This window comes from Tursiops truncatus, chromosome 3 (genome assembly GCF_011762595.2).
Source record: "Tursiops truncatus isolate mTurTru1 chromosome 3, mTurTru1.mat.Y, whole genome shotgun sequence".
Taxonomy (NCBI): domain Eukaryota; kingdom Metazoa; phylum Chordata; class Mammalia; order Artiodactyla; family Delphinidae; genus Tursiops; species Tursiops truncatus.
The window spans coordinates 50,542,527-50,569,538 of NC_047036.1; the positions used below are offsets into that span (position 1 = coordinate 50,542,527).

Consider the following 27,012-nt stretch of genomic DNA (forward strand, 5'->3'; position numbering starts at 1 on the left):
ACCTCCATACTGTTCTCCATAGTGGCTGTACCAATTCAATTTCCCACCAGCAGTGCAAGAGTGTTCCCTTTTCTCCACACCCTCTCCAGCATTTATTGTTTCTAGATTTTTTGATGATGGCCATTCTGACTGGTGTGAGATGATATCTCATTGTAGTTTTGATTTGCATTTCTCTAATGATTAATGATGTTGAGCATTCTTTCATGTGTTTGTTGGCAGTCTGTATATCTTCTTTGGAGAAATGTCTATTTAGGTTATCTGCCCATTTTTGGATTGGGTTGTTTGTTTTTTTCTTACTGAGCTGCATGAGCTGCTTATAAATTTTGGAGATTATTCCTTTGTCAGTTGCTTCATTGGCAAATATTTTCTCCCATTCTGAGGGTTGTCTTTTGGTCTTGTTTATGGTTTCCTTTGCTGTGCAAAAGCTTTGAAGTTTCATTAGGTCTCATTTGTTTACTTTTGTTTCCATTTCTCTAGGAGGTGGGTCAAAAAGTGTCTTGCTGTGATTTATGTCATAGAGTGTTCTGCCTGTTTTCCTCTAAGAGTTTGATAGTTTCTGGCTTTATATTTAGGTCTTTAATCCATTTTGAGCTTATTTTTGTGTATGGTGTTAGGGAGTGATCTAATCTCATACTTTTACATGTATCTGTCCAGTTTTCCCAGCACCACTTATTGAAGAGGCTGTCCTTTCTCCACTGTACATTCCTGCCTCCTTTATCAAAGATAAGGTGACCATATGCGCGTGGGTTTATCTCTGGGCTTCCTATCCTGTTCCATTGATCTATCTTTGTGTTTTTGTGCCAGTAGCATACTATCTTGATTACTGTAGCCTTGTAGTATAGTCTGAAGTCAGAGAGCCTGATTCCTCCAGCTCCGTTTTTCGTTCTCAAGATTGCTTTGGCTATCCGGGGTCTTTTGTGTTTCCATACAAATTGTGAATTTTTTTGTTCTAGTTCTGTGAAAAATACCAGGGTAGTTTGACAGGGATTGCATTGAATCTGTAGATTGCTTTGGGTAGTAGAGTCATTTTCACAATGTTGATTCTTCCAATCCAAGAACATGGTATATCTCTCCATCTATTTGTATCATCTTTAATTTCTTTCATCAGTGTCTTATAATTTTCTGCATACAGGTCTTTTGTCTCCTTAGGTAGGTTTATTCCTAGATATTTTATTCTTTCTGTTGCAGTGGTAAATGGGAGTGTTTTCTTGATTTCACTTTCAGATTTGTCATCGTTAATGTATAGGAATGCCAGAGATTTCTGTGCGTTAATTTTGCATCCTGCTACTTTACCAAATTCATTTATTAGCTCTAGAAGTTTTCTGGTAGCATCTTTAGGATTCTCTATGTCTAGTATCATGTCATCTGAAAACAGTGGCAGCTTTACTTCTTTTCCAATTTTGATTCCTTTTATTTCCTTTTCTTCTCTGATTGCTGTGGCTAAAACTTCCAAAACTATGTTGAATAAGAGTGGTGAGAGTGGGCAACCTTGTCTTGTTCCTGATCTTAGTGGAAATGCTTTCAGTTTTTCACCATTGAGGATGATGTTGGCTGTGGGTTTGTCATATATGGCCTTTATTATGTTGAGGAAAGTTCCCTCTATGCCTACTTTCTGCAGTGTTTTTATCATAAATGGGTGTTGAATTTTGTCAAAAGCTTTCTCTGCATCTATTGAGATGATCATATGGTTTTTCTCCTTCAGTTTGTTAATATGGTTTATCACGTTGATTGATTTGCGTATATTGAAGAATCCTTGCATTCCTGGAATAAACCCCACTTGATCATGGTGTATGATCCTTTTAAAGCGTCGTTGGATTCTGTTTGCTAGTATTTTGTTGATGATTTTTGCATCAATGTTCATCAGTGATATTGGCCTGTAGTTTTCTGTCTTTGTGACATCCTTGTCTGGTTTTGGTATCAAGGTGATGGTGGCCTCGTAGAATGAGTTTGGGAGTGTTCCCCCCTCTGCTTTATTTTGGAAGAGTTTGAGAAGGAGGCCTCGTAGAATGAGTTTGGGAGTGTTCCCCCCTCTGCTATATTTTGGAAGAGTTTGAGAAGGATAGGTGTTAGCTCTTCTCTAAATGTTTGATAGAATTCGCCTGTGAAGCCATCTGGTCCTGGGCTTTTGTTTGTTGGAAGATTTTGAATCACAGTTTCAATTTCAGTGCTTGTGATTGGTCTGTTCATATTTTCTATTTCTTCCTGATTCAGTCTTGGCAGGTTGTGCATTTCTAAGAATTTGTCCATTTCTTCCAGGTTGTCCATTTTATTGGCATAAGTTGCTTGTAGTAATCTCTCATGATCTTTTGTATTTCTGCAGTGTCAGTTGTTACTTCTCCTTTTTCATTTCTAATTCTATTGGTTTGAGTCTTCTCCCTTTTTTTCTTGATGAGTCTAGCTAATGGTTTATCAATTTTATTTATCTTCTCAAAGAACTAGCTTTTAGTTTTATTGATATTTGCTATCATTTCTTTCAATTCTTTTTCATTTATTTCTGATCTGATTTTTATGATTTCTTTCCTTATGCTAATTTTGGGGTTTTTCTGTTCTTCTTTCTCTAATTGCTTTAGGTTCAAGGTTAGGTTATTTATTCGAGATGTTTCCTGTTTCTTAAGGTAGGATTGTACTGCTATAAACTTCCCTCTTAGAACTGCTTTTGCTGCATCCCATAGGTTTTGGGTCATCGTGTCTCCATTGTCATTTGTTTCTAGGTATTTTTTGATTTCCTCTTTGATTTCTTCAGTGATCACTTCGTTATGAAGTAGTGTATTGTTTAGCCTCCATGTGTTTGTATTTTTTATAGATCTTTTCCTGTAATTGATATCTAGTCTCATAGCATTGTGGTCAGAAAAGATACTTGATATGATTTCAGTTTTCTTAAATTGACCAAGGCTTGATTTGTGACCCAAGATATGATCTATCCTGGAGAATGTTCCATGAGCACTTGAGAAGAATGTGTATTCTGTTGCTTTTGGAAGGAATGTCCTATAAATATCAATTAAGTCCATCTTGTTTAATGTATCATTTAAAGCTTGTGTTTCCTTATTTATTTTCATTTTGGATGATCTGTCCATTGGTGAAAGTGGGGTGTTAAAGTCCCCTACTATGAATGTGTTACTGTCGATTTCCCCTTTTATGGCTGTTAGAATTTGCCTTATGTATTGAGGTGCTCCTATGTTGGGTGCATAAATATTTACAATTGTTATATCTTCTTCTTGGATCGATCCCTTGATCATGTAGTGTTCTTTGTCTCTTCTAATAGTCTTTATTTTAAAGTCTATTTTGTCTGATATGAGAATTGCTACTCCAGCTTTCTTTTGGTTTCCACTTGCATGGAATATCTTTTTCCATCCCCTTACTTTCAGTCTATATGTGTCTCTAGGTCTGACGTGGGTCTCTTGTAGACAGCATATATATGGGTCTTGTTTTTGTATCCATTCAGCCAATCTGTGTCTTTTGGTGGGAGCATTAGTCCATTTACATTTAAGATAATTATCAATATGTATGTTCCTATTCCCATTTTCTTAATTGTTTTGTGTTCGTTATTGTAGGTCTTTTCCTTCTTTTGTGTTTCTTGCCTAGAGAAGTTCCTTTAGCATTTGTTGTAAAGCTAGTTTTGTGGTGCTGGACTCTCTCAGCTTTTGCTTGTCTGTAAAAATTTTAATTTCTCCATCAAATCGGAATGAGATCCTTGCTGGGCAGAGTAATCTTTATTGCAGGTTTTTCTCTTTCATTACTTGAAATATGTCCTGCCAGTCCCTTTTGGCTTGCAGAGTTTCTGCTTAAAGATCAGATGTTAACCTTATGGGGATTCCCTTGTGTGTTATTTGTTGTTTTTCCCTTGCTGCTTTTAATATGTTTTCTTTGTATTTAATTTTTGACAGTTTGATTAATATGTGTCTTGGCGTATTTCTCCTTGGATTTATCCTGTATGGGACTCTCTGTGCTTCCTGGACTTGATTAACTATCTTTCCCATATTAGGGAAGTTTTCAACTATAATCTCTTCATATATTTTCTCAGTCCCTTTCTTTTTCTCTTTTTCTTCTGGAACCCCTATAAGTTGAATGTTGGTGTGTTTAATGTTATCCCAGAGATCTCTGAGACTGTCCTCAGTTCTTTTCATTCTTCTTTGTTTATTTTGCTCTGCAGTAGTTATTTCACTATTTTATCTTCCAGGTCACTTATCCGTTCTTCTTTCTCAGTTATTCTGCTATTGATCTCATCTGAGTATTTTTAATTTCATTTATTGTGTTGTTCATAGTTGTTTGTTTCATCTTTAGTTCTTCTAGGTCCTTGTTAAATATTTCTTGCATTTTGTCTCTTCTATTTCCAATATTTTGGATCATCTTTACTATCATTATTCTGAATTCTTTTTCAGGTAAACTGCCTATTTCCTCTTCACTTGTTAGGTCTGGTGGGTTTTTATCTTGCTCCTTCATCTGCTGTGTGTTTTTCTGTCTTCTCATTTTGCTTATCTTACTGTGTTTGGGGTCTCCTTTTTGCAGGCTGCAGGTTTGTAGTTCCCATTGTTTTTGGTGTCTGTCCCCAGTGGTTAAGGTTGGTTCAGTGGGTTGTGTAGGCTCCCTGGTGGAGGGGACTAGTGCCTGTGTTGTGGTGGATGAGGCTGGATCTTGTCTTTCTGGTGGACAGGTCCATGTCTGGTGGTGTGTTTTGGGGTGTCTATGGACTTATTATGATTTTAGGCAGCCTCTCTGCTAATGGGTGGGGTTGTATTCCTGTCTTGCTAGTTGTTTGGCATAGGGTGTCCAGCACTGTAGCTTGCTGGTCATTGAGTGAAGCTGCGTGCTGGTGTTGAGATGGAGATCTCTGGGAGATTTTCGCCATGTGATATTATGTGGTGCTGGGAGGTCTCTTGTGGATCAGTGTCCTGAAGTTGGCTCTCCCACCTCAGAGGCACAGCACTGACTCCTGGCTGCAGCACCAAGAGCCTTTCATCCACATGGCTCAGAATAACAGGGAGCAAAAGTAGAAAGAAGGAATTAGTAGAAGTAGAAAGAAAGAAAGAAATGGGGGAGGGATGGAGGGAGGGAGGAAGAAAGGAAGGAGGGAAGCAAGGAAAAAAGAAAGAAAGAAGATAAAGTAAAGTAAGATAAAATATAATAAAGTTATTAAAATAAAAAAGAATTATTAAGGAAAAAAACACGGACGGATAGAACCCTAGGACAAATGGTGGATGCAAAGCTATACAGACAAAATCTCACACAGAAGCATACACATACACACTCAAAAAAGATGAAAAGGGGAAAAAAATCATAAATCTTGCTCTCAAAGTCCACCTCCTCAATTTGGGATGATTTGCTGTCTTCATGTATTCCACAGATGCAGGGTACATCAAGTTGATTGTGGAGCTTTAATCCGTGGCTTCTGAGGCTGCTGGGAGAGATTTCCCTTTCTCTTCTTTGTTCCACACCTCCCGGGGTTCAGCTTTGGATTTGGCCCCACCTCTGCGTTTTGGTCGCCGGAGGGCGTCTGTTCTTCACTCAGACAGGACAGGGTTAAAGGAGCAGCTGCTTCAGGAACTCTGGCTCACTCAGGCCGGGGTGGGTGGGCCTGCGGCTGCAGAGGCCGGCATGACGTTGCACCAGCCTGAGGCTCGCCATGCGTTCTCCCGGGGAAGTTGTCCCTGGATCCCGGGACCCTGGCAGTGGGGGGCTGCACAGGCTCCCCGGAAGAGGGGTGTGGATAGTGACCTGTACTCGCACACAGGCTTCTTGGTGGCAGCAGCAGCCTTAGCGTCTCATGCGCGTCTCTGGGGTCCGCGCTTTTAGCCGCGGCTTGCGCCTGTCTCTGGAGCTCCTTTAAGCAGCGCTCTTAATCCCCTCTCCTCGCGCACCAAGAAACAAAGAGGGAAGTAAAAGTCTCTTGCCTCTTCGGCAGGTCCAGACTTTTCCCTGGACTCCCTCCCGGCTAGCCGTGGTGCACTAACCCCTTCAGGCTGTGTTCACGCCGCCAACCACAGTCCTCTCGCTGCGCTCCGACCAAAGCCCAACCCTCAGCTCGCAGCCCTGCCTGCCCTGGCGGGGGAGCAGACAAGCCTCTCGGGCTGGTGAGTGCGGGTCGGCACCGATCCTCTGTGCGGGAATCTCCCCGCTTTGCCCTCTGCACCCCTGTGGCTGCGCTCTCCTTCGCGGCTCCCAAGATTTCCCCCTCCGCCACTCGCAGTTTCCGCCTGCGAAGAGGCTTGTAGTGTGTGGAAACCTTTCCTCCTTCACAGCTCCCTCCCACTGGTGCAGGTCCCGTCCCTATCCTTTTGTCTCTGTTTATTCTTTTGCCCTACCCAGGTACGTGGGGAGTTTCTTGCCTTTTGGGAGGTCTGAGGTCTTCTGCCAGCGTTCAGTAGGTGTTCTGTAGGAGTTGTTCCACGTGTAGATGTATTTCTGGTGTATCTGTGGGGAGGAAGGTGATCTCTGCGTCTTACTCTTCCGCCATCTTCCCCCTCTCTGATGTTCTATATTCTTACTGAGTTTCTGTCTACTTGTAATACAACTTTTTAAGACAAATGCTGATATTTCCAACTATAATTATGCGTTTGTCCATTTTCTTTTTAAGTTCTGTCAGCTTTTACTTCAAGTATTTTGACATTTGCTATTTGGTGAATACATATTTACAATTGTTATGTATTCCTGATGAATTGACTCCTTTTTATAATTATGAAAAGTTTCTTTTTTATCCCTGACAATATTCCTTGTCCTGAAATCTACTTTGATATTAATAGCAACTCTAGCTTTCCTTTGATTTATGTTAGCATGATAAAAATTTTTATTCTTTAAATTCCAAACCTATGGGTGCCTTTATATTAAAAATGAATTTCTTGTATATGATGTATAGTTTGGTCTTTGTCATCCAGTCTAATGTCCTCCGATTTGTAATTGGAGTATTTAGATCATTACATTTAATGTGAGTATAAATATGTTTGAGCTTAAATGTAACATCTTATTTATTCCCTATTTGTCTCATGTTCTGTTTTCTGTTTTTCTTTTACTGCATTTTTGGATTAAGTTATTTTCAGGATTCCTTTTATGTCTGTTGACTTTTTAGGGTACTGTTTTTCCCTTAGTGGTTGATCTTTGGTTTACAACATGCATCCGTAATTTATCAAAGTCTTCCTTTAAATTATATTATGCCATACCACATATAGAGTGAGAATCTTACTCAGTATGCTTTCATTTCTCATTTCCTATTGTTGTCTTCAGATATTTTATTTTTGCATTTAAAACTCCACAGTATATTTTTAACTAACTTTAACAAACTTCTAACTTTTAACAAATTTTTAACAAACTTTGCTTTAACAAGTAAGCTGTCCTTTAAAGAAAATTAAAAGGAAAAAAATAAATTTTACATTTACCATTTGAGGATCACTTTACTCAGTTGTGTTGATCCAAGTTTCATTTGATGAAATTTTTCTTGTACCTGAAGAACTTCCTTTGCCATGTCTTATAGTTCAAGTTTACTGATGATAAATTCTTTTAGGATTTGTTCCTATGAAAAAGTCTTTATTTCACCTTCATTTATAACATTTTTTATACAGTAAAATTACTCTTTGGTATACAGTTCCCTGGATTTTGACAAATGAATAGGGTTGATTATACATAACTACAATCAAGATACAGAACAGTTACATTATTCCCTAAATTCTCTCATGCTCACCCTTCATATTCAATCCTTTCCTCCCTCACCCAACCCTGACAATTACTGATCTCTTCTCTATCCTCATAGTTTTATAATGCTGGCTTGCCTTGTTGAAGAGGGACAGCAACTTCAACAAGCCTATAATTTCTCTGCCTTCCCCTGGATCCTAGTTCAGACTACCTCCTGGGTCGATAGATGTATATTTAGCTCCGTGATGAAGGGTTCTAGTTTCTCTGATATATACCCACATAATCAAGATCAGAGACAGTGAAACTGGCATGAGTTTCAGTTCATCCTCATCAGTACCATCTTTTCCTTTCTGTCCCCTACTTTACATCCAACTTCCTTTCCTGACTGCCTCAGGCACTGCATTTTTGGATCTTAGGGGTTTGGCCATCTCAGTGCTCCTGTCCCTTTTAGTTATAGTTTTGCGTCCAGCATTGTATTCCTGCCACTCTCAGGGATTTGAGGGTTTTGTTGTTGCTGTTCATCAGTGCTCTAAGGGTCACAATGTGTATTGTCCTTCCGCTAGTAGTTTAAGGCTTTTGTTTTGTTGGGGAGACAAGGAGAAAGGATCTGGATAGAGTTTTATCCATTTCCCTCAGTGGCTGCTATTCCTCTCCCCCAGGCCTGTACCATGTTGGATTTTTGTTTGGATACCAAACACTGTAAATTTCATGTTGTGGAGTGTTATTCTTTGTTTTATTCCTTTAAAGGCTTTTGTATTTTGTTCTGCCTAATACTTGTTTTTAGATAATTTTGATAATTTAGAAGCTTATTTTTAGGTTCTTTAGGGCAGGTTTAGAGTAGTCCTTATTCTAAGGCTAATTTAGTCCCACTTTTATGGAATGACCCTTTGGGTCACTACTGAATGCTTCATTATTTAATGGTTCTTTTTCCATCAGGCTGGTTGGAACATAATGTTTCCTGGCCCTGTGTGAGCTCTTGGAATTATTTGGCTTATAGCCTCTCTAATTGTTCTTTCCCCTGTACAGGTGTTCTTAGCACAGTCTCCTGGAGTTTTGCTCTAAGCATGACCATATTGGACTTTGATCAAAGACTCAAGGGGAAACCATATACAAATTTCTGGAACTTTAAAAAAAATCTTTTTCTTGGGTACTGTGTCCTGCAGATTTTAGTTTGCCTTAAGCTCCAAAACATCTGATTCTTGTTTCCTCAAGTCAGAAAATTGACCAGACTCTGTTGGGGTTCCTTCTTCATGTGTACTGTATTCTGTTAATTGCCTCCAGGAAGAAAGTCTGGATAACTGTAGATTCAATTAATTTATTTCTCTCAGAAGTCAGTATTTTACTGCCTGTTGTCCCACTGTTTTGAAAATAGTTGTTTGTTACATTTTGTCCAGTTTCCTAGTTGTTTGTGGTAGGAAGTTAGTTCTGAACTATTTCTTCATGGCCCTAAGTGGAATTCCAAAAGTCATTGTTATCTTTTTTCTCCTGTTTGTAAGATACCTAGTTTTTCTTGATGCACTCTTTTGTCATTGAATTTCAGCAATTTTATTAAGAGCCATGGTTTCCTTTGTGTTTACACTGTTTGAGGATCCCTGAGCTTCTTGAATCTGTAGGCCTTTGGAAAATTTGGCCATGATTTATTCTATTGTTCTGTCTTTTCTCCATTTACATGTATGTTAGACTATTTGATGTTTCCCAAAAGTCACTGAGATTTTGCTCATTGATTTCCACACTTTTTTTCTTTCTATGCTTGGTTTTTTTCATTATTTTTTATTTTATATGTTCAGGTTTTCTTCTGCAGTGTCTAATTTGCAGTTAAGTGAAATTTTTAATTTCAGAAAAGTTTTTCCTCTAGATATATCATTCATTTGGTATTAAGACAATTTATCTTTTCATTATACTCATGTTTTTCTTTTAATACTTGAAAATATTTGTCACAGCTGGTTTAATGTCTGTTTATGCAATAATATACACTTTGGGGCGGTATATTTCTATTGATCAGTTTTTCTCCTGGTTGTGGTCACATGTTTGGTGTCTGTGGGGTTTTTTTGTACATATCTAATAATTTTTCTTGTAGGTTGGACATTTAGATTTAACATTATTGAGTGTCTGGATATTATTGTCTTCCTTTAAAGGGTGTTTTAGCAGGCATATGAGTTATTTGTGATTGAAATTCATTCTTTGGAGGCTTATTTTTAAGATTTGCTAGGGTTGCTTTTTAGCACCCTTTACTCTTGGGCTAATTTAGCCCTACTTTTAAGGCAGAACTCTTCTGGAATCTCTCCTAAAGACCCCATAAGTTCATTGAGATCTTTCTACTCTGGCTGCTTGGAACTTGAACATCTTCCCAGCCTTGCTGTGAGCGCTGTGTGAATAGTTATGTTTACAGCTCACTAGAAGATGTCTTTTCCTTGGTAAATTTTCTTTATCTGGTTCTCTGATATCTCACCCTACATATGTCCATATGGATATTCAACCAAAAATTTAGAGGAATCACTATACAGATTTTTAGAACTTTTTTTCTATGTATAGGCCTCTCCTTGCCAGTACAGTGTCTTGCAAATTCTAGCTATTTAGCCTCTACAGACTCTGAGCTCCATCTTAAATCATCAAGGCTGCTGTACACTAATTGGGTTCCTCCTCCCCACACCAAGGTTCTAAAAGTTCCCCCAGGCAGAAATCCATGGTTATTTTTAGACTTACCTCATTTATTTTCCTTCTCTGAGGGATCACAGTCCTGTGCTTTCTTTTGTCTAATGTCTTAAAATAATACTTTAATATATTTTGCCTAGTTTTATCAGTTTTAATAGTGAGAGCATGTCTAATACCACTTACTCCAGTATTGCCAGAACTAGAAGTAATCAATGTATTTTATTTTTATTTACATCAATTTTTAAATAAATATTTTATTATATAAGTGTAATTTAATATATTCTCCCATTAAAACACTTACGGAAAAGTTAGTTTCCTTTTAATAACTTTCCTAATCTTAGGCTTCTTTCGTTCTTCAAATCTAGCCAGTGATATCAACTTGGTACACAGCCTGTAAGGTACCTATTCTATCCATTTATATACATATGTTTCCATAGAAAAGTTTTAATATTGGTTTTCTTTAGGTTGTATATGCTTTTAGTATCGTAATTCAGAGTATATTTAGTTCTCTTTCACTTGATTTAAAAACAACAGTGTGTGTTAGAGGTGTACCTTATTATTAAAACAAATCTATTTCATATTCTTTATATGTTGATATAGTTAATATATTAAATAATGTAATATTTTTATGTGGTAATATTTTCAGCAAGAATAGAGATTGGTCCTTCGTAGCTCATCTTCTGGACATATTGCAAATGCTTTCCATTTTTTTCCAGGCCTTTCCAGCCACATTTTCAGAAATTTTGCCCTATTTCTCTCTGCCCCAAGTCCTCCTCTTGCCTGGAGACAGACAGACTTCACATCCACCCCTAATAGTTGCCCAGGGCCCTTTTTTGCTTCTATTTTCCACAGCTTTGGCATGGGCCGTTCTTTGTGTTGTTCTCATCTGTTATATACTTGAATACAGTATGCTCTTGTTTCCCTCATTAATCTCTCAAAGGTTCCTTACAATTTTTGGTCCATTGAAATCTCCCCATCCATATTTTCCCATTCATCTATTGATTCCTTTTTTTGAAAAATATTTTGTAGGTTCTGTGGTTTGATAGGGAGTATAGGCTGGAAGATGTACTCACTTCGCTATCTTAAAACCAAGAATTACATTTCTCTCTGCCTGAATTTTCGCTGTATCATTTTATCATAATCTGGAATAAGATTAAACCTTTGTATGTTTGCCTAACACTCTTGTGAATAGACATGTATTAGGGAGCAGTAAGATGTTTGAGCTAGAGAGTATTCCTAGCATCTCCTCTTCTGTTCCTAACTTTACTTCTGTTCAGTAATATCCTCTTCATATTGCCATGCATTTTCCTGGCCCTCATTATTCTTGTATTGACATGGGAAGTTCTATTTGTTAACCAGAACTGGAGTTTAGGCATCATGAATAAAACTGTAAAGTTTCTCTTTGGGCAACTATAAACCCTTCCCAACAGATTTTCTATTTGCCATTGAAATATTTTCAACCCATGTTGCAGATTTTTAAAACATTAGAATTGGAAATTTTTAAACCTTTTAACAAAAGTTTTCTTTCACCATTATAATCTTGAATTTGGTTTAGCACTAATTATTATTTTGGTATATAAGATACTGCTGTATACAATATACAAAATAATGAAATGTGATCTAACCTATAACAGTAGCTCAAGTCTCTTCCACTTTTAATTTATATTTTGATGTTTTGGGCTCCTGACCAAAGTTAGATTAACATGACTTCTTTATAGATCTTTCCAATATGTAAATAAATTACATTGAAACTTTTTGTCTATACTGGGCAACAATTTAGTACCTTAGGATCTACTGATGGAGGAGAAAAATGATGTAAGGTCCAGAGGAACCACTTGGGATATTAAACAAAAATTCTGGGTGATCCTGGCTCTAAGTCACAATCTAATGTAGATTTTTCAGTGAAAATTTCTTAAAGAGATTCAGTCCTTTTTCATTCATAGTACTGTGAATACAAACTTCTAAGTCATGCTTAATAATTTCCTTGTTGTTTGTTACTTTGTTATAACCTGATTATAGTAACTAGTAGTGCAACCACTTTGGAAATATAAAAGAGAACTATTCTTTGGCAGCTTGCAGAGCTACTTCTGTTTAAAATCTGATCCTGGGAATGGATATATGGACAGGAGCCTACCCTTGTGCTGTTCTTGTCAATCAGCCCTTTCTGTCATTTCACAGAATGAAATTCTGTAGACCCAGAAGGGACCTGAGCAGTTATGTAGCAGTGTTTTACGGGAAAAGAAACAGAGAGCCAGAGAGGTAAAGCAGCTGTCCTACCATCACAGAGGTAGTAAAGAACCACATATCTTCACCCTGGCCTGCCCTGAATTTTTTTGACATGTTGAGAAGTCATCGTGTCTCAACTATATATCACATTTATTTCTACTTCAAAAGGCTAAAATTGTCTCTTTTTGAAATTTTTGTTGTACTTACACAGCTGAAATTTAGTCAAAGCCTTTCTAGCTCCCTGTACAATTATTCCTCTTCTCCCATTCTCTTAAACTTTTCTTGGGCATCTTGATAGAGAATACAGCAACTCCTTTATTCTGTCATTAGAATCCAGACAGAATCAGAGATTGAAGGCTGGGGAAAGTTGTCATGAATGGTAGTATTTTTACTCACACATAGAAGAAATAGGGCACCAGATTTGTCCATTCAGTAACTTTCTGCTCAATTTTAAATTTAATTTGATGAACTCAATGAAATGGAGGAATCTTTTTTTTTTTTTTGGTCAATTTAAACGTGGCTATTCCCTGAAGAAAACACCTTTTCTTTCTGGGTTTGTCTCTTTGGCAATGGGAGTAAGGAAAGGAGGGCAGCATGTATTTCCTTCCTATCTAAAATTGAAAGTATTTTTTTGTGTTTTACTCAAATATGAATTTTGTGTAATAAATTCTGAACTAGTCATGACTAATATCATGCATTTTGATATAACAGGATAGACATGATTCAGCTGATGATCAAAATATTTGTCATGTGTGGCATATGGATGTAGAAGCCCTTCCAGAATGGATACACTGCCTAATACAAAAAGTAAGTTCCATAGTTTCTGAGTAAAATTAGGAATATACTACCTTCAGAAAGTTTTTGTCCTCATTTTAGAGCTATTTTTCTTGGATGCATTGTTTCAAGAGACATGAAAGGGTGTGTAACTTGATTACACTTACTGGTTTCTTCATTATTACTGGAGTGCTCTGAGTACTTTTATACCTCAGACTTTGCACTTGGTATTTCCCCTTCCTGGAATTCTCTTCCCACAACTACTCACCTGTTTCTTCATTTCCTTAGGTCTTTATTCTCAGTGAGGCATTGCCTAGTCAGTCTATCAGCTGCCACTCCCCACTATTACCACTCTCAACACTTCCCTTCTCCCTTCTCTACTTTATATACCTATCTATGTTTTACACACACATTATAAGTGATATATAGAACTTTAAATATGCTTAAGTATATATGACATATATAAATTATTATACACATTCATATACACATCCACATATGCATATATACACACACACACACAAAGGGCTTACTGATCTTGTTAGTTACCTAGCTCCTCTACTAGAATAAAACTCCATGAAGTCAGAAGTTTTTATATTTTGTTCATTATGTACTATATCCCCAGCACCTAGAACAGTACCTATTGAGTGAATGAAATATCCTATGTGTCTCATTACACAAATGTAAAATAAACTGGAAAATTAATGACTCTTATTGGCACAATCAGTATCAAAAAAAACACACTTTTAAGGATCCTTAATGAAATATTATGAGTAGGAATTCATCTTGTCAGTGTGGCATCATTATTTCTCATAATTCAAAAAAGCTAAGTATTAGAAAAGTATAAGTAATATGATTTTTGGAACAATATAGTTGCCTTTCTCCACTGACTAGCTTACTTTTTTTGTTAAAGAATAACATTAGCTAGATATCCCTTGCATCCATTCTCACATTGTAATGATTTCCTGGGAAAATGCCAGTGCACTGCTTATTAGTGTCCTGAACTTTAGAAAATGTATTAGGACACTGTAGATGTCCTACTATCTCTGTTGAAAAGATAACTTTAAGTTAGTTCATTATTAATTTGTAATCTGAGTATAGAAAATGAAATAACTGATGTATGCAACCAATATCTTTTGGTTGTATGTAAAAAGGCAGGAAGAGCTTTATTCTGTTGGCTGGGTAAAGTTCCCTCCCACAGTGCTTGGTATGCAAGAAGTGTATCAAAACAGACACTTTTCTGTGAGATTTTACTTGCAAATTAAGCTCTGTAGACTGATTTGCTTCCTGGTTCCATAGTGTATTTTTCTTTTCATTAGTTCACACTGTATCCATATTCAGCCTATTGTTTAAGAGACTTTTAGAATTCTTAGGAGTGTCCTTTAGATGGGTGTGATGTGCAATATGTTATCATTCTAGACCTTTGGAGCTTCTTATCTCTATTTATTGGAAGGCTTGTTTCCATCTAGTAGACTGTTTTGTCTACTAATCAGAAAACAGAATGCTGGCCTTTTCTGTGGCATAGAAAACTTTCATGTGGTCGGCTTTAAAAAACAAACAAACAAACAATAAAACCACAAACAAAAAAACAGCTCACATTCTCTTTGGTTACTTTACAAAGAAAGAATTGTTTTTATTTTCCTTTATTACCTGTAGGCCCAGTGGACAGTTGGAAAACTGAATTGCCCTTTCTGTGGGGCCCGTTTAGGGGGCTTTAATTTTGTCAGCACTCCAAAATGTTCCTGTGGCCAGCTTGCAGCTGTACATCTCTCCAAAAGCCGGACCGATTATCAGCCAACACGGTCAGGCCGACTAATGAGACCCTCGCTGAAATACTTGTCACATCCTAGAGTTCAGTCAGGTTGTGACAAGGAAACTCTGCTGAGAGGTGACGCCTCCAAAAACAGAAATCACGGGCTTTTAAACATGGCCCAAAATAATAATGGCCCTGGAAGATTAACGGAAGCACTCTGCCTGGAGGTACGGTCAACGTATTTCAAGATGAAGAACGAAAAACTGCTCTTCAAAGCAGATCCAAAATGTCAGCTTCTTGTTCCGCAGCTTGTGACTGGCAGATGCACTACGAAAGCTTTTCATAGAAAATCACATAGCTTGGATCTGGACATCAGTGAGAAACTGACTTTATTACCCACTTTATATGAAATCCATAGTAAGACTACTGTGTATCCCAGGCTAAATGAAACGCAGCCTATTGACCTTTCGGGCTTGCCTTTAGAATCGAGTAAAAATAACCGTTCCTTTCAGATTTCATCCAGTTTTGATCCTAATATGCTGCTGCAAAGATTTTCAGTGACTCCCCGTGAGACCCAGACACAAAGAGGAGGAGAATTTCAGTGTGGTCTAGAAGCTTCTGCAGTGTACTCTGGCCATGCTAGTTCTAACAACCTGACTTTCCTGATGGACCTGCCCTCAGCTGGCAGGGGCACACTGGAGGCCCCAGACCAGGAAGAGCACCTCTCTCCTCTGGACTTCCTGCACTCAGGCAGTTTTTCATTGGGTGCCATTAATCAGAGGCTCAGTAAGAGAGAAAAGAGCAAGCTGAAGACTCTGAGACGGAAACAACGAAGGCATGAAAGATGGCTGCAGAAGCAGGTAATTTTTAAAAGAGTTTACTAAAAATTCTGTTTTATAAATGTCAGCCTTTGGGGAGAGGAGCTAACTTTGAATTACCTATATTATAAAAACTTGATTTGAGTGATTTTTGAAATGACATTTCTCCCAAGTGAACTTAATGATCACGTAGCTCTATTATAACTGACATGTATAACCATGTCTCTGTGCTTACACATGTTCAGAAAATGCCCTTTTGTGACGTTTTTCCCAATTTTGCTAATATTTTATAGGAACATTCATCTCATGATATTGAGACTAGGTTGTCATACACATTTTAAATATATTCATGTTAGGGTTGTTTTGCAGTGCTGTTTTTTCAGGTTAAATTGAAACAAAAATGTTTCCCTAAGTAAATCCAATGTAGTGACAAATTCATTCACTTTCATTACATTTAGTTTAAATGGATATTTTCAAGGAGCCCTGTTTAATTATGTGCCCACATTAGCCAGATATGGTTAACTGTGCTAAATTGTGAAAATTATCTAAAGGATAATTGACCCTTACTGTAATTTTATAGGAGAGGGTGTTTCTCTGTGGTTTGAACTCCTATACCTATAATGATACGTTCAGGGGTGGGGTGTGTGAAGGAAACCAATATTAGGCACTGAGGAAACCAATTAAAACCAGTGGATGAGGTGCTTATGAAAATTTAGAAGTTTGAGGACCAGCTTATTTCTGTATAAACTATTTTTGCAAATTGCCTTCATTATTTGGTCATAATAGATAGCAGTTCTTATTAATTAGTATATTGAATATTAACAGTGTCCTCAGGGCTAAAATACAGAAAGCTACAACTTTACATAATAGTTCATTCTTAGTTAAGCAAACTCATTATTGTTTATGATTCTAGTCATGGACTGAATAAAATAAAATTACTGCATTAAGTGCCTCAATCATGTTAGGTATTTTTCATCTTTTGGTTAGATAGTATAAGTAATTGTTTTTGTATTTTTGACTGGTTTCTGAGAAAAGCATTTCAATTTGGTTTCTTTGCAAGTGATGGTGTAATGTGACATCAAAGCATATACTGTAGGATGTAAAAAAGAATATGTTTTAGCACCATTATAATATACTTTATAGTTTAACTTATCAAAACTGTAAAATTCAAAAATTTTATTGAAAATTTGACTTAAATCTAGATAAATTGGAGATGATCATATGTTAAGTGAACAGAACAAATACCTTAAAAACAATGTGGAGGGTTCTAAAATAATTCTCTTAACAAATAGAGAGTTCAAAGAAGTATGAAAATTATACTTGTTCTGTGCTGTAAATATGCAAATAACATTTTTACAATTTTCAAAATGTGTATAATTCTTAAGCTAGGTACTTCTGAAAACCTGTTATATTTTTAATCATTTTCTAGCATAGGAACACTCTTTTTCACACAGTTGAAAGCAAAGTAAGACCAAAATTAATGGTCCTCTTTTTTTTTTTTGATAAGGTTGCTTTTATTCATTCACACACATGTGATTTAACCAATCTGTTTAGCTAACTGATCGAAGTGAATGAGTCTTAGTCAGACCTGTGACAAGTCAGTACAGGAATGATATGGTGGGATCCTAATAGGTTTGGTTGATTGCACAGAAGCTACAGGCAAACAAATGCCCAATGTGTCCTTAGCAAAGAAAATCTAAAAGCAGGTAGCAGCATAGAAATGACATGAATTCACAGTGTGAGTACACACTGTGGTTTGAGTCAGAAGGAAGAAGAATTTTTAATAGTTTTACTAATTCAAGGAAAAGGATAAGTCCTAGGAAGAGTTGATATTCGAGAAAAATTAATGGCTTATCTATTCAGCTTTTTTAATGTTTAATAAAGATTAGTTGATTCTAAAACAGATATCAGATATCTGTTTTGTATATCATGCCTTTGGGTAATGACTTCCAAACAGATCCTGCCCCTTTTTTAATGAGAAAGATATGCATACAAGATATAAAGAAAAAGTTACCTATTATTAATGGTAATCTTTTTAAAGTTTAAAATAATTGGTTGGGTTATCTAGATTTCTGACTTTCATTTGATATTTAAAATTTTTTTGTGTGTAAACTAGACATCTTTCTGTGGCAGATACCATGATAGAAAATGTTAATGATGCTACAAAAAGTTACTTAAATTTTTGAAGTTTAGGGATGTAAATGAGATTATTGTTAAAGCAGAAACTACAGCCAGTTTTCAGTGTTTTTGTTCAGCAAATGTTAATTGAGCATCTACTTTGGGGAAAGAGTGCTGAGCAAACCCTTTTTTTATTCAACACAGTCTTTTCGGTTTTGGTTTTCTTTTTTAATTATCATGCAATAAAGTTCATTTATTCTTGGCATACAGCATTATAATTTAAACATATGTATAGATTCATATAACAACCACCACAGTGGGGGTCCAGAACAGTTCCATCAGCCCCACCCCAAATTTGCCTTGTGCCTTTATAATTGTGCCATGATTATATCTTTATAATCACACCCTTGTCCCATGCCTAATTCCTGAAGACCACTGATCTGTTCTCCATTACTTTAGTTTGTCTTTTTGATAATTTTATAAAATAATGTAATGTTATAAAATTAGAACACATAGTATGTAATGTTTTGAGACTGGCTTCTTTTACTCAGCATAATTACCTGTGAGATTCATCCAAGTTGTTGCATATATCTCTAGTTTGTTATTCTTATTCCTTAATAGTATTCCATTGTATGAATGAACCACAGTTTATTCATTTACTTGTTGAGCAGAGGTAGGTTATTCCAGGTTTTGGCAGTTATGAATAGAGCTGTTATAAACATTCATGTACAGGTTTTTGTGTGAACCTAAGCTTTCATTTCTCTAGGGTAAATGTCCAGGAGTGGGATTGCTGGATCATATGGTAAGTAACTGTCAAATTGTTTTTCTGAATGGCTATACTATTTTGTATTCCAAGCAGCAATGTATGAGAGTTCCTTTTGCAGTGTATCCTCACAAACACCTAGTACTCTTAAAATATTGACATTAATAGATACATAATGGTATCACATTTTGGTTTTAGTTTGCATTTCCCTAATGACATTTCCCTAATGATGTTCACCATTTTTCAAGTGCTTATTTTGCCATTTATATATATTGTTTAGTGAAGTATCTTTTCAAATCTTTTAGTCATTTTCTTAATTGGGTTGTGTTCTTTGTGTTGAATTTTGAAAGTTCTTTATATACTTTGGATGTATGTCCTTCATTGAGTATGTGATTTGTAAAGATTATCTCCCAGTCTGTAGCTTGTACTTTTATTCTCTCAGAAAGAATTTTTTTTTCCTATAGAAGAAACATTTAATTTTGATGAAGTCCAGTTTCTCAAATTTATTTTTAATGGATCGTGTTTTTGGTGTCCTAAGAACTCTTTGCCTAACCCTAGGTTATGAAGATTTTCTCCTATGGTTTCTTATAAAAGTTATATAGTTTTAAATTTTATATTGAGAATTATGACTCATTTTGAGTTTTTTTTTAATAAGGTGTGCGATTTAGGCTGAGGTCCCTTGTTTTGCATAGAGATGCTTGATTGTTCCAGAACTATTTGTTGAAAACACTGTCCTTTCTCCGTTGAAATGCTTTTTCAACTTTGTCAGAAATCAACTGACTCTATATGTGTGGTCTTTTTCTGGACTCTGTATTCTGTTCAGTTTATTTCTCTGTCTCTCCCTTTGCCAATAGACCTCTTTCTTGTTTATTGTAGCTTTAAACTAAGTCATTAAAATAGGGTACTGAGATTCCACCAACTTTATTTTTCATTTTCAAAATTGTTTTATTCTAGTTCCTTTGCCTTTCCATATAAAATTTAGAATCAACATTTTTATCTTTACAAAAAATAGATCAACTTGGGGAGAACCAAAATCTTTACTGTGTTTATTTTTCCAGTCCATGAACATGATATGTCTCTCCTTTTATTTAGGTCTTTGATTTCTTTCATCAGTATTTTGCAGTTTTCAGCATTCAGAATGTGTGCATATACTGTTAGATTTATACCTAAGTATTTACTTTTTCTGTTATTGTTAGTTTAAAAAATTGTTTTGATTTATAATTGTATTTCGCTAGCTTACAGAAGCATAATTGATTTTGTTTTGACTTTATATCTTGTGCTGTTGATAGTACAGATCTTTGACATCTCTTGTCAGATTTATCCCTAAGTATTTATATTTTTATACTGTTGGTAAATAGTATTATTTTATTAAATCTTAATTTCCATTTGTTCATGAATAATATATAGAAATACAATTGATTTTTGGTGTTGATCTTATATCTTACAGCCTTTCTAATTTTACCTATCAGGAATAGCAGGGGTTTTGTAGATTTCACTGGGTTTTCTACTTAGATGATCATGTCTGCAAATAAAAACAGTCTTACTTCTTCCTTTCCAATTTGATTATTTTTTGTGTGTGTTATTGAGTGAGCTAGATCATCTAGTAGAGTGTTGAGTAGAAGTGATGAGAGCAGGTATCCTTGTCTTTTTCCTGATGTTAGGAGGAAAGCACTCAGTCTTTCACCATTAAGTATTATGTTAGGTATGGGTTTTAGGTAGATGCCCTTTATCAGGCTGAGGAAGTTTTTTCTATTCCTAGTTTGTGGAAATTTTTATCATGAGTGGATGTTGAATTTTGTTAAATGCTTTTTCTGTATCAACTGATATGATTATGTGTTTTTAATGTGAATATTAAGTGATTAGCAGATATTGAGCCAGTGTTTCATTCCCACAGTAAATACTTTGTTATGTTGTATTTTTATTTCTGTATATTGCTGGATACTACTTGCCAGTATTTTTTGAGCGTTTTTTTAGTTTCTTTGTTTTTTTGCCTCTGTACATGAAGGATATTATCCTGATGCTTACTCTATTTTTGTACAGTGTTTTTCTGATTTGATAGCATGGTAGTGCTGGCCTTATAAAATGAATTAAGAATTGTTCTTTCCTGTTGTGTTTTATGGAAAATATTGTGAAGAATTAATATTACTTTTTCTTAAATATTTGGTAATGAAACTACCTGGGCCTGGAGGTTTTGGGGGTGGGGGTGGGTGAAAGAGGTGAATTTAACTATGAATTCAGTTTCTTTAATGTTTATAGGACAATTCAGGTTGTCTATTTCATATTGGATAATTTTGGTAGTTGTTTTCAATGAATTATCTAAGTTGTTGAAAATATGTGTGTAGAATGTTCATAGCATTCCCTTATTATCCCTTTAATGTCTGTTGGGTCTGTAATGATATCCCCTTTTCAATCCTGATAATAGCAATTTGTGTCTCATCTCTTCTTCTCTCCCCCGCTCCCCTCCCCTCTTGCTTTTAGTTTTGCTAGAGGTTTATCAATTTTACTGATCTTTTCAAAGAACCAGCTTTTGATTTCAATTATTTTTTTCTATTTTTGTTTTCAAAGTCATTGATTTCTGGTCTTACTTTTATTACTGACTTCCTTCTGCTTGCTTTGACTTTATTTTCCTTTCTCTTATAAAATATTTTTAATGGGAGAAACTTAAGTTTTCGATTGGAAATCCTTTTTTATCTCATCTAAGCATTTATTGCTATAAATTTCCCTTTAGTTACTGCATGAGCTACAACCCATGACTTTAATGTTGTGTTTTTAATTCAGTTCAAACTGTTTTCTAATTTCCTTTGAGACTTTTGTTGGCCCACGTAGTTTGTCTAAGTGGCTAGTATAATCATGCAAAGACTGAAATATTAGCATTCTGAGGAAATTTTAAAACTTCATCCTGTGGAAGAATATTTCTTCCTCTGGATTGAGAGAATGTAAAGCTGCCACTAGTATAGCTGTATAATATTTTAAAATAATTCTATTTAAACATTTTGTTTGTCCTGCTGTGTTGACATTTCTTAACCTTGAGCTTATTTAATACGAATAAAAGAAAATGTCTCTTTAAAACCCACAGGAAACTATTGTGAAAAGAGTTTACCTTACATTTCTGTGGCATGTTGTGCATGAAAATATAAAATAATTGACCAAGTATCATGGTTTTTAATAAATCAATGAACCATCTACAATGATTATATTGCATTGTTCTGAGTTAACTAAATGAGTTAAGACTACTTGTATTATTATGAGGGTGTGATTTAGGCACTGAGGAGAATAGAGGTCAATAAATTATATTAAAGACCTACTCATGTGTGTTTACCTAGAGAAGATATGCATTTTCCACAAAGGCATAAGTTTCATTTTCCTGGATTTGCACATAGGGATAATTTTTCACAGATTTTGAAGGAGTCCACTTAATCTTTTATCACTTGATTCATCATGTTGAAATCATACACAAATCATATTCTAAATATATTTTTGGTTATCTTTTTAAAATAAAATTTTTGTGCTTCTGAATCATAATAGTAATTCATGTATTGAACAGTTATTCCCCATTTGTTCTGTTTCTAAAGAAGAAAATTAATGGTTTATTGAAATAAAAAGCTTCAGTAATGAAAATAACTAAAATTTTAATTAGATAACACATTTTACTGGAATTTTCCATTGTGTGTGTATATATATACACACACACAAGCACCCATCACACACAATTCTTTATCTGTTCACCTCTTGATGGACACTTAGGTTGCTTTCATATCTTGGCTGTAGTATATATGCTGCTGTGAAGATTGGGGTGTGTGTATCTTTTTGAATTAGTGGTTTTGTTTTCTTCAGATATGTACCCAAGAATGGAATTGCTGGTTCATATGGTAGTTTTATTTTTAGTTTTTTGAGAAACCTCCATACTGTTTTCCATGGTGCCTGCACCAATTTTCATTCCCAGCAGCAGTGCACTGAGGGTTCCCTTTTTTTTTTTTTTTTTTTGCGGTACGCGGGCCTCTCACTGTTGTGGCCTCTCCCGTTGCGGAGCACAGGCTCTGGACGCGCAGGCTCAGCGGCCATGGCTCATGGGCCCAGCCGCTCCGCAGCATGTGGGATCTTCCCGGACCAGGGTACGAACCTGCGTCCCCTGCATCAGCAGGCGGACTCTCAACCACTGCGCCACCAGGGAAACCCTGAGGGTTCCCTTTAATCCACATCCTTGCTAACATGTGTTATTTATGGTCTTTTTGATGATAGCCATTCTGACAGGTGTGAGGTGATACCTCATTGTGGTTTTGATTTGTCTGATGATTAGCAATGTTGAGCATCTTTTCATGTGCCTGTTGGCCATCTGTATATCTTCTTTGGAAAGATGTCTATTCGGGTCTTCTGCCCACTTTTTGATTGGGTAGTTTTGTTTTGTTTTGTTTTGTTGCGATACGCGGGCCTCTTACCGTTGTGGCCTCTCCTTTTGCGGAGCACAGGCTCCAGATGCACAGGCTCAGCGGCCACGGCTTACTGGCCCAGCTGCTCCGTGGCATGTGGGATCTTCCCGGACCAGGGCACGAACCTGTGTCCCCTGCATCGGCAGGCGGACTCTCAACCACTGCGCCACCAGGGAAGCCCCAGTAGTTTGGTTTTTTGATATTGAGTTACATAAGCTGTTTATATATTTTGGATATTAACCCCTTATTGGTCAAATCATTTGCAAATTTTTTTTTCCTATTCAGTAGATTGTCTTTTTTTTTTTTTTTTTGATGGTTTCTTTTGCTATGAAAAAGCTTTTAAGTTTAATTAGGTCCTGTTTATTTTTGCTTTTATTTCTTTTGCCTTAGGAGACTGATCTCTCAGAATGTTACAATTTGTGTCAAAGAGTATTCTGCCTATGTTCTTTTCTAGGAGTTTTGTAGTTTAAAGTCATACATTTAGGTCTTTAATCCATTTTGAGTTTAATTTTGTATATGGTGTGAGAAAGTGTTCTAATTTCATTCTTTTACATGGATCAGTCCAGTTTTCCCAGCACCACTTGTTGAAGAGACTGTCTTTTCTCTATTGTATATTCTTGCATCCTTTGTGGTAGAGTAATTGACCTTAGGTGCATGGGTTTATTTCTGGGCTCTTTATTCTGTTCTATTGATCTACATGTCTTTTTTTGTGTCAGTACCATTCTGTTTTGTTTACTGTAGCTTTGTAGTACTGTCTGAAATCAGCTTTGCTCTTTTATTTTATCAAGATTGCTCTGGCAATTTGAGGTCTTTTGAGGTTCCATATAAATTTTAGGATTACTTGTTCTAGTTCTGTGAAAAATGTCATGGGTATTTTGTTAGGGATTGCATTAAATCAGTAGATTGCCTTGGGTAGTGTGGTAATTTTAATAATATTATTTCTTCCAATCCATGTACATGGGGTCTTTCCATTTATTTGTATCATCTTCAGTTTCTTTCTTCAGTGTTGCATGGTTTTCAGATTACAGGTTTTTAACCTTCTTGGTTAACTTTATTTCTAGGAATTTTACTCTTTTTGATGAAAATTTAAATAGAATTGTTTTCTTGCTTTCTCTCTCTGATAGTTCATTATTTTTCGTGTATAGAAAAGAACAGATTTCTATATATTAATCTTGTATTCTACAACTTTACTGAATTCATTTATTAGTTCTTGTAGTTTTTGATGGAGACATTAGGATTTTCTGTATATACTACCATGTGATCTGCAAATAATGACAGTTTTACTTCTTTGCTTCTAATTTGGATGCCTTTTCTTTTCTTTTTTTTTTTCTTGCCTGATTGCTTTGGCTAGAACGTCCAATACTATGTTAAGAAGGAGCAGTGAGAGTGAGCATCCTTGTCTTGTTCCTGATTTTAGAAGAAAAGCTTTTAGCTTTTTACTGTTGAATATGATGTTAGCTGTGGGTTTGTAATAAACAGCCTTTATTATGTTGAGATATGTGCCCTGTATACCTACTTTGATGAGAGTTTTTATCATGAATGGATGTTGTCAAATGCTTTTTCTGCATTTATTGAGATGATCGTGTGACTTTTATCCTTTACTTGGTTAATGTGGTGTGTCACATTGACTGATTTCTGGGTATTGAACCATCCTTGCACTCCTGGAATAAATCCCACTTGATCATGTTTTTTAATCCTTTTTATGTATCATTGAATTTGGTTTATCAGTATTTTGTTGAAGATTTTACATCTGTATTCATCAGAGATAAAGGCCTCTAATTTTGGTGTGTTTTTTGTAGTTTTTTTGTCTTGTTTTGATATCAGGGTAATTATGGCCTTATAGAATGAATTTGGGAGTATTCCCTCTTCTTCAGTTTTTTTGGAATAGTTTGAGAAAGATAGGTATTAGCTCTTACTTACATGTTTGCTGGAATTCCCCTGTAAAGCTATCTGGTTCTAGACTTTTGTTTGCTGGGAGTTTTTTTTTTTTAATTACAAATTCAATTCCACTACTAGTGATTGGTCTGTTCTGATTGTCTGTTTCTTCTTGATTCAGTCTTTGAAGGTTGCATGTTTCTAGAAACTTGTCCATTTCTTCTAGGTTTTCCAGTTTGTTGGCATATAGCTGTTTGTAGTATTCTCTTATGATTTTTTGTGTCTCTGTCATATTGGATGTTATTTGTCCTTTTTCATGTCTTATTTTGTTTATTTGGGTCCTCTCTTTTATTGTTGTTGATGAGACTGTCTAAAGGCTTATCAACTTTATGTTTTCAAAAAAACAGCTCTTGGTTTCATTGGTTTTTCTTCTTTTTTGCCTCTATTTTATTTATATCCTTGCTAATCTCTGTTATTTCCTTCTTTCTGCTGATTTTATACTTTGTTTATACTTCTTTTTCTAATTACTTTAGATGGTAGGTTAGATTGTTCAACTGAGATTTTTCTCATTTCTTGAAATAGACCTATATCACTATAAGCTTCCCTCTTAGAACTGCTTTTGCTGCATGCCATGGATTTTGGAAGGTTGCGGGGGTTTTTTCATTTGTCTCGAGGTATTTTCTGATTTTCTCTTTGATTTATCATTGACCCATTTTTTTTTTAGTAGCATTTTTTTTAGTCTCCATGTATTTTTGTGTTGTTACCATTTTTCTTCCTGCAGTTAACTTCTGGTTTCATTCTGTGTTGCCAGAAAAAATACTTGGTATAATTTATATCCTCTTAAATTTGTTGAGACTTCTTTGTGGCAAAGCATGTGATACATCCTGGAGAATGTTCCATTTGCACTTGAAAAGAATGTGTTTTCTTCTGTGTTTGGTTGAAATGTCCTATAGATATCTATTAAGCCCAACTGGTCTAATGTGTCTTTTAGGACTACTTTTCCCGTATTGATTTTCCTGTATTTCCCATATTGATTTTCTGTCTGAATGATCTCTCCAATTATGTAAGTGGGTGGTTAAAGTCTCCTACTATTACTGTAGTATTGTCAGTCTCTCTCTTTATGTCTGTTAATATTTGCTTTATATATGTAGATGCTACTATTTTAGGTATGTATATGTTAGTGAGTTTTATATACAGTTCTTATATTGATTCCTTTATCATTATATAAAGCCCTTCTTTTTTTTATACACTTTGTTTTACTGTCTACTTTGTCTCATATGAGTATTGCTACCCCAGCATTCTTGTTGCTATTTACATGAAATATCTTTTTCCAGCCTCTCACTTTAAGACTATATGTGTGTTTAGCTCAGAAGTGAGTCTCTTGTAGTCAGCAGATAGATGGCTCTTGTTATTTTTAACCAGTCAGCCCTCTCTGTGTCTTTTGATTGGAGCATTTAGTCCACTTACATTTACAGTGATTTTTAATATGTAGGTAGTTACTGCCATTTTGTTACTTGTCTTCTGGTAGTTTTTGTAGTTCTTCTCTGTTCTTCTTTTAGTCTCTTCCCTTGTGGTTTAATTATTTTTTAGTGGTATGGTTATGTTCCTTTCTATCTGGTATTTGTATTTTTATTGTAGGTTTTTGATCTGTGGTTATCTTTGGGTTCATATATATTAATTTATATTTATTTTTCAAAACTGGTTGAAATTTAAGGTAAAACACATTCTAGAAGGTCTACATTTTTCACTCCCCTCCCCCACATTTTGGGTTTTTTTAAACATCTTTATTGGAGTATAATTGCTTTACAATGGTGTGTTGGTTTCTGCTTTATAACAAAGTGAATCAGTTATACATATACATATGTCCCCATATCTCTTCCCTCTTGCATCTCCCACCCTCCCACCCTCCCTATCCCACCCCTCTAGGTGGTCACAAAGCACCGAGCTGATCTCCCTGTGCTATGCGGCTGCTTCCCACTAGCTATC

At 35.7% G+C, this 27,012-nt stretch overlaps 1 protein-coding gene across 3 annotated transcripts in view; it reads left to right on the plus strand.

Moving 5' to 3' along the window:
• Positions 1-27,012, plus strand: part of RNF180 (ring finger protein 180) — a 278,091-nt gene that overhangs the window by 47,318 nt on the left and 203,761 nt on the right. For all 3 annotated transcript variants that reach the window (XR_012330704.1, XM_033852898.2, XM_033852899.2), the window contains exons 3-5: positions 13,210-13,305; positions 14,929-15,885; positions 18,728-18,763. Coding sequence is in view for 2 of the 3 variants with exons in the window: in XM_033852898.2 (XP_033708789.1) it covers positions 13,210-13,305; positions 14,929-15,885; positions 18,728-18,763 (1,089 nt within the window). In the remaining variant the exon portion in view is untranslated. The remainder of the gene's footprint in view (positions 1-13,209; positions 13,306-14,928; positions 15,886-18,727; positions 18,764-27,012) is intronic.